The 18,140-nt window shown below is 45.9% G+C and overlaps 1 protein-coding gene across 16 annotated transcripts in view; it reads left to right on the forward strand.

Moving 5' to 3' along the window:
* Window positions 1-1,632: 1,632 nt before the first annotated feature.
* Window positions 1,633-18,140, forward strand: part of LOC121865428 (SH3 and cysteine-rich domain-containing protein 3-like) — a 253,540-nt gene continuing 237,032 nt past the window's right edge. For all 16 annotated transcript variants that reach the window (XM_042364812.1, XM_042364814.1, XM_042364823.1 and 13 more), the window contains exons 1-4: window positions 1,633-1,744; window positions 6,048-6,269; window positions 11,494-11,660; window positions 17,894-17,974. In XM_042364812.1, the coding sequence (XP_042220746.1) occupies window positions 11,616-11,660; window positions 17,894-17,974 (126 nt within the window). In that variant the 5' untranslated portion in view covers window positions 1,633-1,744; window positions 6,048-6,269; window positions 11,494-11,615. The remainder of the gene's footprint in view (window positions 1,745-6,047; window positions 6,270-11,493; window positions 11,661-17,893; window positions 17,975-18,140) is intronic.

An 18,140-nucleotide genomic window follows, 5' to 3' on the forward strand; every position in this document is an offset into this window, starting at 1 on the left:
GTGTACACGTTGTCTTCTGGCTGCGAGAGTGTAACAGAGAGAGGTTTATAGGGTCACTCGGTCATATTTCTAGGCAGTATCGCAGCAGGTGTCAGCGGGAGTGAGTTACATCTAAAATAATATACATATAGCCTATGGGAGAGTGGGTGGGTGGGGAGGGTAGAGACAGTGGGCGGATATGGAGAAATTCAACAAGCGGTGGGCTAGATTAGGTGATTGTAAGGTGGGTCTAGTGTGTAGTAGGTGAGTATGTGGGTATTGTAGGTGGGCATGATGGATGTAGTTTCTTTACGCCATTTGCCTCTTGTCTACCCAGCAGTAATTGGGGACCTGGATGTTAATCGATTTGCGGATCGTGTTCCCGGGTAATGGTCAGCCAGTGCAGTTGGCGAGTTGTCCGGTCTTCTCGGACTATTCCTTGACACTGGGTCATGCAACTCTTTAACTCAGGGTGTAGTTGTTGTGTTGGCGACAGCATTCTACACCTTAAACAAATTCACAACTAGGTGGCCCTTTGGCTGGCCATCCTGGTTACACGAGGGGCAACCATTGGAGGGATGGGCATGGTGGGTGTAGTGGGATGGGCATGGGTTATAGTTGTAGGTCAAGGGTGATGGGCAGTGTATGGGCATAGGTGATATGTAGTGGGTTGGCCATGGGCTATAATTGTTGATTACAGTGGCTATGGGCGGATATGAGCTTATATCTTAGAACCTGGGTGGCTACGGTGGGTCGCTAGAGAGGATATTCTTTGAATAGGTTAAGGCAGACATGGGTGTGAGTTAGGACACGTGAGTTCCGTCCCGCCGTCGCCGCTTAGCCACCAAAAGGAAATGGAAGAGGAAATGGGATAAAGCATTACAGGGAGATTCATCATGTTGCACTCTGGCACCTGCCTCCAGTGTGAGGGGGGATGATACTTGTGTACATATGTCTCTATACTTGCTTGCTTGCTTGTTTGTTTGCTTGCTGATGAGTCTTTATTCCTATGCTTTTTCAGGGTGCGTGTTTGTAAAACTAAACCAACGCCTCTGGAAGCATTAGACATAAACCACCTGACAGAAACCCTCAACAGTCATATATAAACACATGTCTCAGGGCATTATAGTCTATATACAACCAGCTGAGACATATCCCCTTTCAATCCCTTACAAACACAATGGCTGAGAGACCTGAAAGCAGTGTTTATTGGCTACCTGAGACGAATTTTTTTAGAGGACCTGAAATTCTTGAGAACTTCTTCAAGATTTGGTTCTCTAAAGTTCTCCAGGGAGGAAACTGTGTGGTAGTGAGGGTGTCTGTATCTGGTCCCCTGGTGGTTTGTAACAAAGTATTTCGTCCAGTGTTTCACATTGTAAAGACGAAAAAAAAAGTAACATGACTTTTCTTAGAGACTGTACCTGTTGAGTGTGTGTCTGTACCTAAACGTGTCTACTAAATATGTCCATATTTTACTTTTCTAAATTACGTTATCATATATTCCTACACAGAGATGCCCCACCCACCCACACCACTCCCCTTCACCCACCCCACCCCACTCTGCCCACCCCACCCCCTCCACCCACCCCACCCCGTAATAAGTATAGTCATATTAAAGCATAAACTACCGACACCTAACCACTTGTTTTCGTTCAGTTTCAGACTTCACCGGTCAGCTCTCCCGGATACACGAGCAACACGCCGAGGAAATCCAGCGGCTGGTCGAAACCTTCAGAAAAAAGAACTCAGAACTCCGCAATGAACGGTAGGTTAGGGGGGCATTTTTGTTATCATGGGTGGATATGTGTGTGTGTGTGTGTGTGTTGTTCCTTCCTTACGTAAATGATTGTCATCAAGAGGCTGTTCCCTCCCTCCGTCCCTCCCCCTCCTCCCTCCCTCCATCCCTCCCTCCCCCTCTTTCCCTACCTCCCTTTCTCCTTCCCTCCTCTTCCGACCTCCTCAGCTTCTTTACCTCCCTTACTCCCATCATGACCGAGGTTTAGCTACTCTAGTCTCCCTCATTATACCTGATGACCCTATCACCACGATCTCCCTAGGACCCCCCCCTTCCCCCATCCCCCCCCAGCCCCCCCAGACCCCTACCCATTTTTTTATATTTTTTTCCATTCTCCTTCCCTCCATTTTCCCTCTCATTCTTCACTCATCTTCCCTTTTCCTCACCCGCCCTTCCCTCTCCCTCCCTGGGTCCTCCTCTCAGGGTCCACTATTAGCTAGTTGCTCTTTTCAACCTCCCTCTCCTCTCCCTCTCCTCTCCCTCTCCTCTCCTTCACTTTCATTCTCCCCTCCTCTCTCTCCCCTCTCTCTCTACCTCACCCACCCCCCTCTCTCTCTCTCTCTCACCCTGGCCCTGCTGTTTCTGTACATAATTGCCTCTCCTCTCACCTGAACACACCTGGTCGACCACCTGTTCACACGGGTCTTGCTTCCTAGACAGGTGTTAATTAGGTAAATATTAGCTTGCAATGATAATAATAATAATGATAATAGTAATAATGAACAGAATAATAGAGAAAGTTTATGATGATGATGATGATGATGACTCCACAAATGTCTGTAAAAACAGTTGTTTGTGTCTGTGGGTTTGTAGGTCCTTTAAAGAGAATTTTGACAGGTGGGATCATACAACAATGTATGCATAATGTTTAGGTCTGTGTGTGTGCTGTATGGTTGGGTGTGTTGGTGTGGTGGGATGGGTGTGTTGGTGTGTGGTGGTGGGGTGTGTTGTTGTGTGTGGATGGGTGTGTTGGTGTGTGATGTGTTGCTGGGGTGGTGTCATGGTGATGTGTTGAGAGTAAATGTGTGTTCTTTACTGTGCAATTCGTGCTACTGTGAATAAGACTCTGCCTCCTGCCAGCCTCTTGATGTGACACACGCACACTACACCTCCTCCTAGTTCTATTTTTCTCCCTTCTCCTCCTTCTCTATCTCTTCTTTCTCCTCCTGTCTTCTTCTCTTCTTCTTTCCCTCTTTCTTCTCATCTACCTCTTCCTCCTTTACCTCTTCCTCCTATTATTCCCTCTCCACCATTCATCCATCTTCCCCATCACTCTTATCCTCTCTCTACTCCTTCCCACTATTGTTTTCTTCCTTCTCCCTCTCCACTATCCCACTTCCTTTTTTTTTCCATTCCCCTCCACCCCCCTCTCCACCCCCCCTCCCCTCTCCTCCTTGTAATCCAGTGCACACACCCAATTACCCTCCTTCCGTCTTTACCTCTTCTACATAAAAGACATCACACATAATAATCTATAAGAAGAAACTATATACTCGTCACTAATGAATAAATCTCTCTATGTCAACAAAGTAAAGTGTTTATATAACGTGTGGGCCAATTTCGATGTTAATTGGGTTATGTGGTGGTGGTGGTGGTGGTTGTGGTGGTTGTTAGGTAGGGAAATTTGCTATTTAATATATGCCATAGTTATAAATGCTGGCTGGTTTATGTTGAATTTATTTATATTTTTTTTTAATTATTTTTATTTTATTTTTTTTTTTAAGTTAAGTTTGAGTTAAGGGAGTTTATTTTTTTAAGTGTTTCCTGCACCACCACCACCACCACCACCACCACCACCACTACCTTCTCTCCCATCAACCTCCACTTCCACTTCTCCTTCTTCCTACTCCATCTGCCACTCCACTTCCCCCTCTTCACTCATCTCTTCTTTCCCTTCCCTCCCCTGAGACCTTTCCCCTTCATCCTCCTTTCCTCTCTCCTCCACCTCCTCCCTTTCCCCCCCCACTCCCTCCCTCCCTCTTCCCCCCTCTTCTCACCTCCCCCTCCCCTTCCCCCTCTTCACTCCTCCCTCCCTCCTCCCCTTCCCCCTCACCCTCCCTCCCCCTCTTCACTCCTCCCTCCCCCTTCCCCCCTCTTCACCTCCTCCCTTCCCTCCACTCCCTCCCCACCCTCCCTCCCTCTTCAATTCTCCCTCCCTTCCCCCCTCTTCACTCCTCCCCCTCCCTCCCTTCCCCCTCTTCACTCCTCCCTCCCCTCTTCACACTCCCTCCCCTCCTCACTCCTCCTCCTTCTCTTCACACTCCTCCTCCCCCCTCTTCACCTCCCTCCTTCTCACTCCTCCCCTCCATCACTCTCCTCACTTCTCGGCCTCGCTCGACCCCTCACCTCTCACCACGTTGGAGTACCATCCAGAACTCAGATAAAAGTATTTGTCATTATTCAGCTGACATGTTTCAAAAATAGTTTGTGTTCATTACAAAGGAAACCTGTTCTGATATATATATTTTATTGGGATGGTTTATGTTTTTTGTTTAGGTATGAAATTTGTCTATTTTATTGTCAGAAGTTGTTGTTGTTGTTGTTGTTGTAGTTATGATTATTGTTTTATTCACTTGTCTTCTTGTGTTTTGTTATCTTGGCCCCGGTATCCTCCAGGCGGGGAACAAAGGGTGACTGACGCAAGACTATATTTCTGTATCGAGTTTTTATTTTAAGTCAAGATAATGATGACGGGGCGTCAGGGTGAGAGCCTCGAACATTTCCTTATCTCTCTCCTCGAGGACGACTTGACGTTCTCCTTCCCAAGGTGACCAATTGTTGAGGCCACCCTTGACCTCCACCTGCCTCTCCCAAGGTCACCTCCTCTACCATGAGGTACCTGTCTCTTCCAGGGCTATCTCCTCTCTCTTGGGGCTGGAACCTCTCCCATGGGGCACCTAACACCCACAGGGGCACGTGCCTCGCTCCTTTGGAGTCGCCGTTCTCTAAAATTCCTGTAGTTATTCCAAATAGACGTAGTGTCATGTTAACCGAACCCCAACAAACCTCCAGGCATCACAAATACGAACAGTTCAGATAATCCTTTAACCGAATTCCACAAACCTTAAATTTTCAGTAAATCCAAACACTTCGAAGCATCCGGTACCGTAACTGGAAAACACGAGTCCAAATTATTTTTGTTTCTAACCCAGACAGATGTCAATAATGCAACTGAAGCTCAATAAATTAACCCCGTCGGTGAAAACAACGTCAATACACACGAATGAAACCGGATACTCCAGCCCCCGGGGTCATGTTGGCCGCCTCCAGCCCTGTATACCTGAAGGGCAGCAGGTCAATATATAGAAGGAGGGGGGGGAGTACCTTGTGTCTAGATTTTGTACACTATAACGGAGTCGATATGTGGACGGTTGGGGGTGATGTTATATATGGATGGTTGGTGATGTTATATAGTGATATAAGATGGTTGGAATATGGATGGTGTGAAATGAGGTAAATATGATGTTTATGATGTTGGTGATGAAAAGAATATATGGATGGTTGGTGATGTTATATATGGATGGTTGGTGATGTTGATATATCGGTAGGAGGGTAAAGGCTCATTAACAACATCAAAGGAGACGTGATCACCCGTCTGCCCCCCCCCCCCCCTCCCTGCACCCCTCCTGCACACCCTCCCCGCCCCCACCTAATAACCTGACGTCTCGAAGCCCCGTACGATTAATTTACAATCCTTCTCACTCCCTTAAACCTCTCCCACACCCCAACCCCCTCCCCTTCCCTTACCTTAGCATCTTCAACCCTTTCCTCCACGCCACCCCTACCCTTCTTCCTTAAGCTCAGTGATTGGCAAAATAAACTACTATATCAAAGGATTGATCTTATGTTAATTAATATCAGATTTTGGGGTAATTTAAGTTTATTTTCTCTATTTTCTCTTCTATATAAAGATAAGAATAAACCATTGGATCTCAGTATAATGTTTAATAACTTAGTGACTTTAGTTCTTCCCCTTAAGACATATCTGAACTTCAAAAAAGCAAATGAAACATGTAACTCCACTTGGCAGACCCTAGGCCTTGAATATAACTCTTGTTAAGGTGAAGTGGTGGCCCAACATGGAGACAAGGACGGTCTATGTTGCCAAGAGTCACAGGTCGTCGGGGGTAAAAAAAAAGGAACATTGTGTCAGAGATGTGGAGAGAAGAGATGATCCTTTAGTTTATTACATGAGTGAGGTAGTAAGAGTGATGGATGAGTATGGTGAGGTAGTTTATAATAATAACCAAGGTGTTCTTCCCTCCCTCCACAGGCCGCAATGCCCCAGCCAGATGTTCCAGGCGTGGGGGCACTTCTACAGGAGGTGGAAGTCGACTCCCAGATCCACTCCGACATAGCCGGCACCCTCAATAGGCAGGTCTCCCGTCCGCTCATCGAGAAGACCTTCTACAGGAAGATACAGTCCCGCAAGGTCTTCACCCATCGTGAGAGCTTCGACACCATCCTCGCCAAGACCGAGGACATGCTCAAGAAGGTGAGAGGGAGGGAGGGAGATAGGAGGGAAGGAGTGAGGGGGAGGGAGGGAGTGAGAAAGGGGGAGGGAAGGAGATAGGAGGGAAGGAGTGAGAAAGAGGGAGGGAAGGAGGGCTATAGATTGATTGATCTTTTATCAAGTAAGATGTTTGCCCATCTCTTCGACACTAAGGGGACAGGAGGAGGTGATAAAGATGAGGAAGAGAGGAAAGCGTGATAATTTAGAAGTCAGAGAGAGAGAGATCCAAGACGTCTTCCATGACGCATTTTCCCTCACCTACCTTCCTTCACGTACCTTCCTTCGACTCCTTTCCACTTCTCACCTCACGCACCTTCCTTCACGCACCTTCCTTCACGCACCTTCCTTCCACCTTCCCGCACCTTCCTTACCTTCCTTCACGCACCTTCCTTCACGCACCTTCCACGCACCTTCCTTCACACCTTCCTTCACGCACCTTCCTTCACGCACCCTTCAGACCTTCCTTCACACCCACCCTTCCTTCACGCACCTTCCTTCACGCACCTTCCTTCACACCTTCCTTCACGCACCTTCCTTCACGCACCTTCCTTCACGCACCCCCTTCCTTCACGGCTACGTTTCCTCGGCTACACGTTGGAAACATGTCTTCCTTTCGTGTGTTTTTTCCCTCTCTGGTCCAGCAGTTTATCTTGGCCCTCCCTCCCTCTTTCCTCCTTCTCTCCTTCAACCTCCCTCCTTGCCCCTGCACCTTCTTCCTCCACCCTGCACTATCCCCCTCCTCACTGCGTCTCCCTCTTCCTCCTGCAACTTCCTTCTCTCTCTGAACTCCTCCTCCTACCTGCACCTGTCTCTCTCACCCTCCTCCTGCCCACCTCCTCCTCCCATCTCCTCTCTCTCTCCTTCACTCCCTCCCTCTCTGGCTGTCAGTATCACTCCCACCCAAAAACTTAAATTGAGAAACCCCTGCCTCCCTCCTGCCGCCCCCCACCTCCTGCCTACCACTTGCTCCCTGCCTCCCCTGCCTACCACTCCTGCCACCACCTGCCTCTCCCTGGCTTCATTGACCCCCACACCATACACACTGACCCCACTCCATACACACTGACCCCCACCATAACACTGACCCCCACCCATACACACTGACCCCACCCATACACACTGACCCCACACACTGTCTCCACCCCCACACAGCCTCCACCCCACACAGCCCCATTCCACACACCGGCCTCACTCCACCACTGGCTCCCACTCCAACAGCCTTCCCACTAACCCCCCCACTCTACACTGTTATACCAATAGTCTCATTTCCTGATATGATATAATGAAATTAGTTACTCTTATATATATTAATAATCATGAGACAGTGACGGGGGTAGCTAATAACTATCATGTACTGATTACACCATACTCAGTTCATTATAAATTAATTGATAAAGTTTAGAGGGAGGGGAGGGAGGGGTGGAGGGAGGGTGGTGGGAGGGAGGTGTGGGAGGGAGGGGGTGGGGAGGGAGGGGGTGGAGAAGTGTGTGGTGGGAGGGAGGGGTGTGGTGGAGGGAGGGTGTGGTGGAGGGAGGGTGTGGTGGAGGGAGAGGAGGGAGGGTGTGGTGAGAGAGAGGGAGGAGGTGGGAGAGGGGTAAGTGTAGTGGAGGTGTGGTGGAGGGAGGTGTGGGAGGGAGGGGGTGTGGTGGGAGGGTGGTGTGGGAGGGAGAGGTGGGGAGGGAGGTGAGTGTGGGAGAAGGGTGTGGGGAGGGAGGGGGGTAGAGAGGGAGAGTGGGGAGAGAGGGGTAAGGGGGAGGAAGGGTTGGAGGGAGGGTGTGGTGGTGGGAGGGGGTGGGTGGGAGGGAGGGTGTGTGTGGGAGGAGGAGGAGGGAGGTGTGGTGAGAGGAGGAGTGGTGGAGAGAGGTAAGTGTAGTGGAGGAAGGGTGTGGAGGGAGGGTGTGTGTGAGGGTGAGGAGGAGGATGTCTCTCTCTCTCTACATCTCTGCTTCAATTATCTTCTAGTTCTCCACCCATGCTCTCAATCACTCATTTCTCCACTCAATAGCTCTCTGTCTCTCAGTTCGCCCACCTCCTTATTTCTTCCTATAAATTTGTCACATCTCCACCCCATCTCTCAGTTCTCCACCTATATCTCCGTAATCTCAGTTCTCCACCACCCATCTCTCAGTTCTCCAGCCCTATATCTCCGTAATCTCTCAGTTCTCCAACTCTCAGTTCTCCAGCTCTATATCTCCGGAATCTCTCAGTTCTCCACCACCTATCTCTCAGTTCTCCAGCTCTATATCTCCGATTCTCTCTGCCCACCACCCATCTCTCAGTTCTCCAGCTCTATATCTCCCTATCTCCTAGTTCTCCTCCACACCCATTACCACACACCCATTATGGTCCATTAAGCAAGTAGATTGTTGTCATTTGTGTGGGGTGACAGTGAAGTGAAGCATCCAATTGTTTATCATCTTAGGGAAATGTATATTATTATTCTCTAACTATTTAGGTCTTGGGTCTTCCGCTGAGGTGGGTGTGTGTGTGTGGGTGAGGGTGGGTTTTTTCTTGTCCTGTCCACTAGTCTTATGGTTTTTTTTTTTTTTTTTCTTTTGGGGAATTGTCGCATCACACCTGTTGCTCCACCCTCTCACCTGTTGCCTTGTACATCTCCACTACCCAGAGATTTACTACTTCGTTCTTTTTGATACTCCTTATGCCTTTTCTACCACATCTCTCTATATGTGACATTTATTGACCATCTCTTTCAACACCTTTACCTGGCAACCGGTTCTTGTGGCACTTCAGGTGATTGTATTCTCTCTCTCCACTGTCATCTGTTACCGTGCCACTTAATGCCACTTTTTCACATATATCATTATTATCATTATTAGATTTCTATTATACCCGGGTTCATGGCATCATTTTTTACAGTAGTTTTATCATATAGGAAAAACTTTAACCTGTATTTGTTTTTATATTTCTCCATCTATATCATTGACTACATTAAATCGGTCCCAGTTGTGTGTTATTTCCTAGGCCTTTAAGTAAACACAATCAAAAAGTACCTTTATCATTTTGTGTGAGGTAATATAACACAGCAGACGAACGATTTGACAACCCTACCAAGACAACAGGAGTCATAATGTTCCTTTTGAAATTCATCGACCTCAACAACTATCTCGCGTATGACCTTTGACCCTGTTACTACACTGAGGTCACGAAGGTCATCCAGGGCGTTGTGTGACCTTGCGTGTACCTTAGGGTGTTTGGTTTCCCTCACCCCCTCCCTCACCCCTCCTCACCCCCTCCCCACCCCTGAGGACGGAGCACTTAGTGTAATTTGACGTGTGTGGTTTTGTGGGTCCTACGCTATCAGGTGATATACGGCCTTTTTTCCTCACCTGTTATCTGACCTGGTCTGCTATCTTACCGGCCCCATACCTGACCTGTTACCTTATCTGACCCCCATACCCGACCTGCTATCTGACGTGGCCTGTTACCTTACCTAGTCTGCTATCTTACTTGGCCTGTTATCTTACTTGACCTGTTATCTTACTTGATCTGCTATCTTACCTAGTCTCCATACCTGACCTGTTATCTTACCTGGCCTCCATACCTGACCTGTTATCTTACCTGGCCTCCGTACCTGACCTGTTATCTTACCTGGCCTCCATACCTGACCTGTTATCTTACCTGGCATGGTGTTGACGCTCTCCACACCACCTGTTGCTCCCACACCTACACCACCTGTTGCCGGGGTCCCCATCACTTGTGCTACCTGTTAGAAGCCTTCCGTCGCTTACCTGTTGCTAGTGTCTCAGTTCACTACTTACCTGTTTATGTTTGTCGACCCCCACTACCGTTTGACGGCTTTGTCATCCTCCCCACCTGTTGTAGACATTTGTAACCCTTCTCCTGTTGCTCCTTTCTGTAAACGTCTCCTGTTGCTCTCTTCTGTTACCCGTACATAGTTTTATTTTTATTGAGGATTTGGATTCAGTGATGTTTCATGTTGACTTAATAATAATAATGAGAAGAAGTAGTTCGCGTAGGCTCCTCTTGTGTTGACATTAACTCAAGTTATGTGTGTCAAATGTTGCCGCTCTGATAAAACGTTTCCTTGGTCATTTCTGGTAAAATGTCATCACTTATAAATAAATATATAAACACACACACACACACCCAACCATACACACACACACACACACACACACACACACACAGAGGTCCTATACGCCTCCTCGTCTGGTCGTATATTTACCTTGCCCGTCTCTGTAAATACTGTGAACACGGAGACCTCATTATGCTACCTTGTTTCACTGCACACGCTCCAGCCTTCACCGCCCGCTCCTCGCTGTAACCTACACTCTCCTATTCCAAGCTCCTCTCCAAGCTCCTCTCCACCCTACAGCCTACCAACACACTCCACAACGCACTAAAGACTACACGCTTCACTCTTTGCTACAGCCTACACGCTCGACTCTTCTCTCCACCCTCCCCTACAACCTCACCTTCACCCTCTAACACCCCCCTTCTTCCCTCCTCTTTTCCTTCACTCTCATCCTCCCCTGCACCATCCCCACCACCCAGCCCTTTTTTCCATGCCCTTCAACCACCACTTCTCCTTCCACCCAGCCCTCCACCCTCCGTCCACCCAGCCCTCCACCCAGCAAAAGATCCAATCACCGTCTGGCTGAACAAATACAAATGTAATTAATTAAAAACAATGTAGTCAGCTCTTGCGCTGGCAGAAGGTGGGCGAACCTTCGTCTAGTCTATGTAGCTTCTTCCTCTTACCTGTCCTTGTGAGGTATGGGGATCGTCATCTTCACCAGGCACTTGATTGCTCGTGCTGGCGTTATTTTGTCATTATTATTAAAAACAACAACAATTACTTTTACAAATTATTAATATTTTTTACTCCTTTTAGCTGGTACGCCTTTGTGCTGGTCAACACCCAGAATTTTGCTACACAAACATAGCCAAATAACTCATTTTTTTAATGTTAGGACGGTGTGGCGTGTTTACGAGTGCTGCTATCATGAAATATTGATGTGTGGATGTTTACTAGAACGTCTCTCTGTATTATAGTATTAAAATAGAATCACAATAGATATTAATAATTAATCTTGTATTTTAGTTTATATTCATTACTTTTGAGATATAATCCGCATTTGTAATCTGTATTTTACTGTATTAGAATAAGACGTCGTAGTTATCAGAGAGTTACAGAGAGTTACATACTGTGTGTTGTTGACAGTGTCGGAGGGACTACAGTGACGCCTACCAGACTCACTGCCGTACCCAGAGTAATGCCTCCCTCGCCTCCTACTTCGACGCTCTCACAACACCTATGTCCAGCAGCTGCACGCCACCAACGGCATGTTACAGGAGTTCAACAACACCACGCTCCCCACGCTCCTCGAGGTCAGTATATATGCTCAGTGTTACGTTTCTCCAGTACAGTATAATAGATGGGTTGAATTTGACTCTGATATCCTGATTATTTGAATAAGATTGAATACTGAAATTGCACCTGGTGTATTACAAGTACCTGACTAATACTAGGACACCTCCCTAGTATGTGATGTTGATAATAGTACTTCATTTGTACTAGTATTTGAGATCAATAGTGTAAACGTTCTCCAAGTACCAAATTCGAAGGGGTAGTTAGACAGTCTTTACCTATAACAGTAAGTGAAGGTTAAATTGGTTTATTAGCAGTATGTTTGTATTAAGTTAACGTTACTATAGTCATTCTTTTTTACCTGGCGGTGATAGACTAAGAAACCCCCCCCCCTTCCCCCCTCCTTCCAGCTCATTGGTTGATACGAATGTTCGATTAATATTGACATATCAAATAAATTCATATATAACTGTCAAGAATACCCAGTTATGCCTCACATCAATGCTGAATTTAATGTTTGTAAGGTTTAACTCCATGCAAACATTAACATTCAAGATATGTGTGGAAAAAAGTTTGAAATGAAGAATATTTACCGTCAAAGTCACAAAACAAGAAAGCATTGTTATCTGAATTATATAAAATGCACATAGAACAGCATCTGGGTAACTCTCGGGAGGTGTAAGACGCATGGATGTGTCCCAGCCACCAACACCAGCTACAGGTCCTGACTCACTCACTCTCCATTCTTCCACAACCAGGATTAGGATGCGGGTCTCGAGTTTGTTAGTCTATATTTCATGGGTGGTGACAGGTGACATTTTCGGAGGAGGTGCAAGTGGAAGGGGTTGGGGAGAGGGGACGTGAGGGAGGGGGAGTACCGCCGTCAGAGTAACTGTGTCGAGGAAGTAGCTCTTAACGTCAGATTAATGAACTGTCCGGGTATGGTTTAGATTGAGTCACTGTATTACTGGTGGCACCCTCCTGGTCATCTCTCATTAGGGGTAACATTACACTTGAGCTCCACAGCCAGAGAACCATCCAGAAATTACCCCCCCCCCCTCCCCTTGTGTGGTTAACTTAGGCTTCGAATGTATGTGCAACAAGATGGTAACCTCTGGCACATTGGCGATTAATCAAGCGACTTGCGAGCTTACAAAGGACACGTCTTGACCGGTGATAAATAGCTGGAGGGTGACATACTGCGCTGGTGCCGAGACATTAGCCGGATATAGTGACTTGTCTCCGGTAACAGTGATACCAGAATGGAGTGGTGGAGGTGGCCGGCCGTACACGCTGCCTCTCTCTGGCCGTCACATGTTCCCGGGTGGCCACGGGCAAGTGAGGTGACCCTGGAAGACTTCAAGACGGAATTTAAACTAAACTGTCACAAGATAAAGTGTTTGACGTTGGTTGATGTAGCGTTTTGGGAGACTGTGTTGGTTATATACAGCATAGTTTGTGTTTCATGATTTGTATTTCTTGATTAATTAGTTTAATTACCTACCTTGTTACATGATAATTGATCCCTATAGTCATTACGGATCAGGTAGTAATAGGAACACCAAACAACAACATCCACCAACACTCAAACTAATAGCCAGACTGACTGCTATTTAGGACCATCACATGACACCCCCTCTCCTAGTCTCCCCCATAACACAGGCTCATAACTCCCCATGCTGGTAGGGACGATATTCATATGGTTTAACATAATAAATAACCCCCTTATCTGCAATCCTCTATCCCATGTTCCTGCTGCCGAACCCGATTATCCCTCGCTGTAATTGATATCTTTCATTAGATAAACAATTAAAAGCAAATAGCTACAATGGCATGATAATTTTCGTCTCTAAATAGTAAGAATAGCTCCACCGTGCCCACTAATTAGCTCCGGTAAATAATTCATTACTTTTCATTACGACGGGAGAAGTAAACAAAATATGAATAAGTTGTTTGTATTTGTGTTGTTGTGGCCGTGTTTACATGTGATGTGATGGTCATGCTAGCCTCAAATATACTACCTACATCAAGACTTGTATTTTTAGTTCTATCTTAGATTTTTTTTTGTGTTGGGAGGGAAGGATTTAAGTGAATTTTAAATAATTAAGATGGATGATTTGTTTTTGTTTTATGATAATTAATTAGCACAGAGAATATATCGGATGTAATAATTTCTGAACTGTAGTGGAAGTGATTAAGGAATATTGTTTTTTTTTTATATCCCAATCAAGAGAGTGACTGTGTTTATACTGGGTTAAAAAGATTGTTTGTTTATATTAGATAAGAAAATTCTGTTTATATTTGTTAAAAGAAAAAAAAGTCTGTTAAATACCTTCTTCACCTGGAGGGATTAAACATAGAGGTGTCTTTAACCTAATCTCACCTGTACGTTGTCTGGCCTTAATGAAGTCAGTGTTAAGGTTACCTGGTTAGCCTATGACTTATATTGACACAGGTAAGACGGAGAGCTAAAGTTGTTCTTCCTCTTGTCCTTGTTCTTCTTTTTCTTCTTTACTCTTTCCTCTTCTTCTTAAACAATTGTTAAATTGACTTTAAAATCGGATGCATCAACCAATTATGCTATTTTAAATGGACTATTATCGTCAGTATTTACTTAAGTAGTATACATGGTTATGTTTTTAATATCCAGGACACGAGAAGTAATATAATAGTTTATACTCTGATAGAAATTCAACACACGCTAAAGTTTGTATCATAGAAAACGTTGATTTATTGTTCTAGGGATAACTGCTCTATTTACCTCTTTGTGTACGTAATATCGTCTCTGGTCAAGGGGTAAGCAAGGGTAGAGGTTGCACATCTGTTTTCTCCTGTACTTACAGTATATCGTCGCACATCTGTCATCACGTCTAATTACACACACACACACACACACACACACACGACAGACGCAAAAAGAAATCAAACAGTAGGTATTAGCTGACGTAACAAAAGATTAAAAGAGACATCTTTTTGATCCCTTCAACTTCAAACACGATCGACAGAACAAGGATTCTTCCCGCCCTCCCTCCCTCCCCCTCTCTTCTCTCTCCCTCCCTCCCCCACCCTTCCTGCTTACCATCCTCTCTCCCTGTCCTCCCTCCCTGTCCTCTCCTGCCTCCTCCCTCTCCCCCACCCCACCACCACCCCACCCACCCACCCCCTCCCAGATACCTTGAACGTTGCAATTTTAGGACTCGACTTCCCCTGAGAAACAACAGCCTCTTGACCTTCCGAGGAGATGGATTCAAAGGCGTTCATATTAGCGGCCAGAAGACGTGATTTAGCCATTACGATGGACGAGAGAGAGAGAGAGAGAGAGGAGAGAGAGGGGAGGTCAGGGTGGTGAGGGTCCTTGGGCGTCAGAGAGGAGGAAAGGTGGAGAAGTGTGGATGGGTGTGGTGCAGAAGGTGATAGAGATGGTGTGGATGTGTGTGGGTGTAAGAAGGAGAGAAGGAAAGGGGGTGGATGAAGGGGGAGGTGGAAACTATGTCGGTGTATGGGAGAGGTGTGGGGAGGGAAGGGAGTGAGGGAGGGATGAAGAGTATGTAGGAAAGAAAGGGGTAGGAAGGAAGGGGGGGAAAAATATATGGAAAATAAGAAAAAGAGTTCGGTAGAAAATGGAGTTATCGTGAAAGGGATAATTTGTACATATATGCAACTGGCAAGTAAAGAGAGGACATAGATAGCACAAAACAATGAAGATAATAGTGTAGATATATATAACAAAAGAGCCATTGACAGAAATAAAAAACATGAAATAAACTAAAGGACTTGAAAGCGTTGTCTAGATCCTCACGTTAAGTAATTTCCAAGCGAAGTTAAGACAGAAAACGGAGATTAGCTAAAGGAGTAGGTGGAGGAGGGGGGGACTAATGCCTAATGATGATATGTTGAAGGGATGCATTAAAAGGGTAAGTATGTTGAGATGAGGGATAATAAGAGGAGGAGAGGCATACGAGGAGAAGAAGGAGCGGGGGGGAGGGGGAGAAGAGGAGGAGGTGGGAGTGAATATCTCATTGCGGAAAATCTTCTTCTTTGAGGTGGAGTGGAGACGTAGGAAGGGAGTGAGGAGGATTATGAGGAGTGACCCAAGATGGAGGGTGAGTGGAGGTCACAGAGAGAGAGAGAGAGAGAGAGAGAGAGAGAGAGAGAGAGAGAGAGAGAGAGAGAGTTTCTTTGACGTAGAGGACAACAAAGGGAAGATGAATAACACTTGACTTAGAACACGAGGAGACGAAAATACAAGATAATAAAAGAGAAATTAAAATAAACGAGGAATTACAAGGAGAAACAAAGACTAGTCTAAGATGCTAAATAACTGTAAGTAAAAAGGGAATTAGGAAGGGATTAATAAATGATGTGTGAAGCAAGAAGAGGAGAAAGACTGAAGCGATGAGGGAGAATGAATGAGAGGTCACCTGAGATAAGGAATAATTAACACAGGTAATGAATAGGGTAAGACAAGACGACGGTGGAAAGTGAAGAAGAGGAGATAATTGAATAATGACGTCTTGAGTGGTGAAAGACACACACACACACACACACACACACACACACACACACACATATCCACTGCCCAGTACAAGTATTAGTGTTATTAGTGGAGAAATAACAGTCTGAGAGCTTGTGTGTGCGTGTGTGTGTGTGTGTATGTGTGTGTGTGTGTGTGTGTGTGTGTGTGTGTGTGTGTGTGTGTGTGTGTGTGTGTGTGTGTGTCGGAATACCAGATCATCTCATTAACATCACACACATCACAGTACAGTACTGGAAGTGTTGACACCTTTCCTCATAAATTACAGGTAAGAATAATCAACTAAAGGTGAGTCTGGGTTGATGAGGTTACCTGTGGGTATTGGGGACCTTAATGGGACGGAACCAGGTGAGGGGTGGGGGGAGGGAGTCTTAGGATTTGTAATAGATGAGTTTTATGAGTGTGATTGGGGTCGTGGGAGAGGAAATGAAGAGGAAAATGTGGCAGAAAGGGAAAAAATAGTTAATTGAAATGTGTGGTCAGGGATTAAGGGTAAAAGCTGGGAGAGAGTAGAGAGAGAGAGAGAGAGAGAGAGAGAGAGAGAGAGAGAGAGGTGGGGATGGTGGTTGTGGTGGTGAAGGACTTGGAGGAGGACAATATAGATTTTTTGCTAAGGTAGTTGGATGAGTTACGAGGGATTGACGGATGAGTTACGAGGGGCTTAAGAGGACCTATTTAAGACAGGTTAATTTGGGGGGTTATTAATATATTTTTATCGCGTTTCTGTCTGTCTGTCTGACTGTCTGTCTGTCTGGCTGTGCGGGCGTCATCATCCATAGATTATTGAGAACGAACCGTATGTTATGTTGATGAGAACATTGAACTGTTAAGAAATATATTGATATAAAACTCTACGGTCATCGCCACCCACATTTCATATACTAGGCGGTGATGTAGTGCCCGTGTGATGTAGGGGCTACTCCAGTGATCTGTCCTCTCTGTTCCTCAAGTCATAAAAAAGTTGATCAAATGAGAGGAGAAAAAGGAGAGAAGAGGGAAGGAAGGAAGAGGGACAGGATGAAGACGTCGAGAAAGGAGGAAGAGGTAAATAAGATGGAACAGGAGTAATTGCTTAGAGAGAGAGAGAGAGAAAGTATGAACTTGTAAGAAGAGAACCCTTGTGTCCTGCTCGAGTAAGAGTAGCACAGTGAGATAAGGAGGAGAGAGAGGCCCCACCCGGCTGTTCTGTGTGTAGGTTGTGGTGGACATGTTGTGAGCTGTGTGTCTGTCTGTCTCTGCCTCTCACTTCTGTGTGTGTGTGTGTGTGTGTGTGTGTGTGTGTGTGTGTGTGTTTCACTTTCGAATATTTTGCTGAAACGATCCTCCTCTTTATGTACCTGGTCGTTAATAAGTGTTCCTCCCCCTACAGGAGCTGGAGATGGTGTACCTGGTCGTTAATAAGTGTTCCTCCCCCTACTGTAGCTGGAGATGGTGTACCTGGTCGTTAATAAGTGTTCCTCCCCCTACAGGAGCTGGAGATGGTGTACCTGGTCGTTAATAAGTGTTCCTCCCCCTACAGGAGCTGGAGATGGTGTACCTGGTCGTTAATAAGTGTTCCTCCCCCTACAGGAGCTGGAGATGGTGTACCTGGTCGTTAATCAGTGTTCCTCCCCCTACAGGAGCTGGAGATGGTGTACCTGGTCGTTAATAAGTGTTCCTCCCCCTACAGGAGCTGGAGATGGTGTACCTGGTCGTTAATAAGTGTTCCTCCCCCTACAGGAGCTGGAGATGGTGTACCTGGACGTGAGCAATATCGTGAGCGACTGTGTCTTACAAGGCGCTGACATCGTTGCTGCCAAGGTCAGTACAAGGTGTAGTACAGGTTAATGATATACTGTAGTATTAAATCAAATTATCATAAAACATAAACTTCAAAGTGTGATGAATAATAGTGTAGAATTTGCAAGTGTATAAAGAGTTAATGAAAAATACTGAAAAAAGTTAGGCAATACTAAATTGACTCTTT

Source organism: Homarus americanus, unplaced genomic scaffold (assembly GCF_018991925.1).
Source record: "Homarus americanus isolate GMGI-L3 unplaced genomic scaffold, GMGI_Hamer_2.0 scaffold25483, whole genome shotgun sequence".
NCBI lineage: Eukaryota > Metazoa > Arthropoda > Malacostraca > Decapoda > Nephropidae > Homarus > Homarus americanus.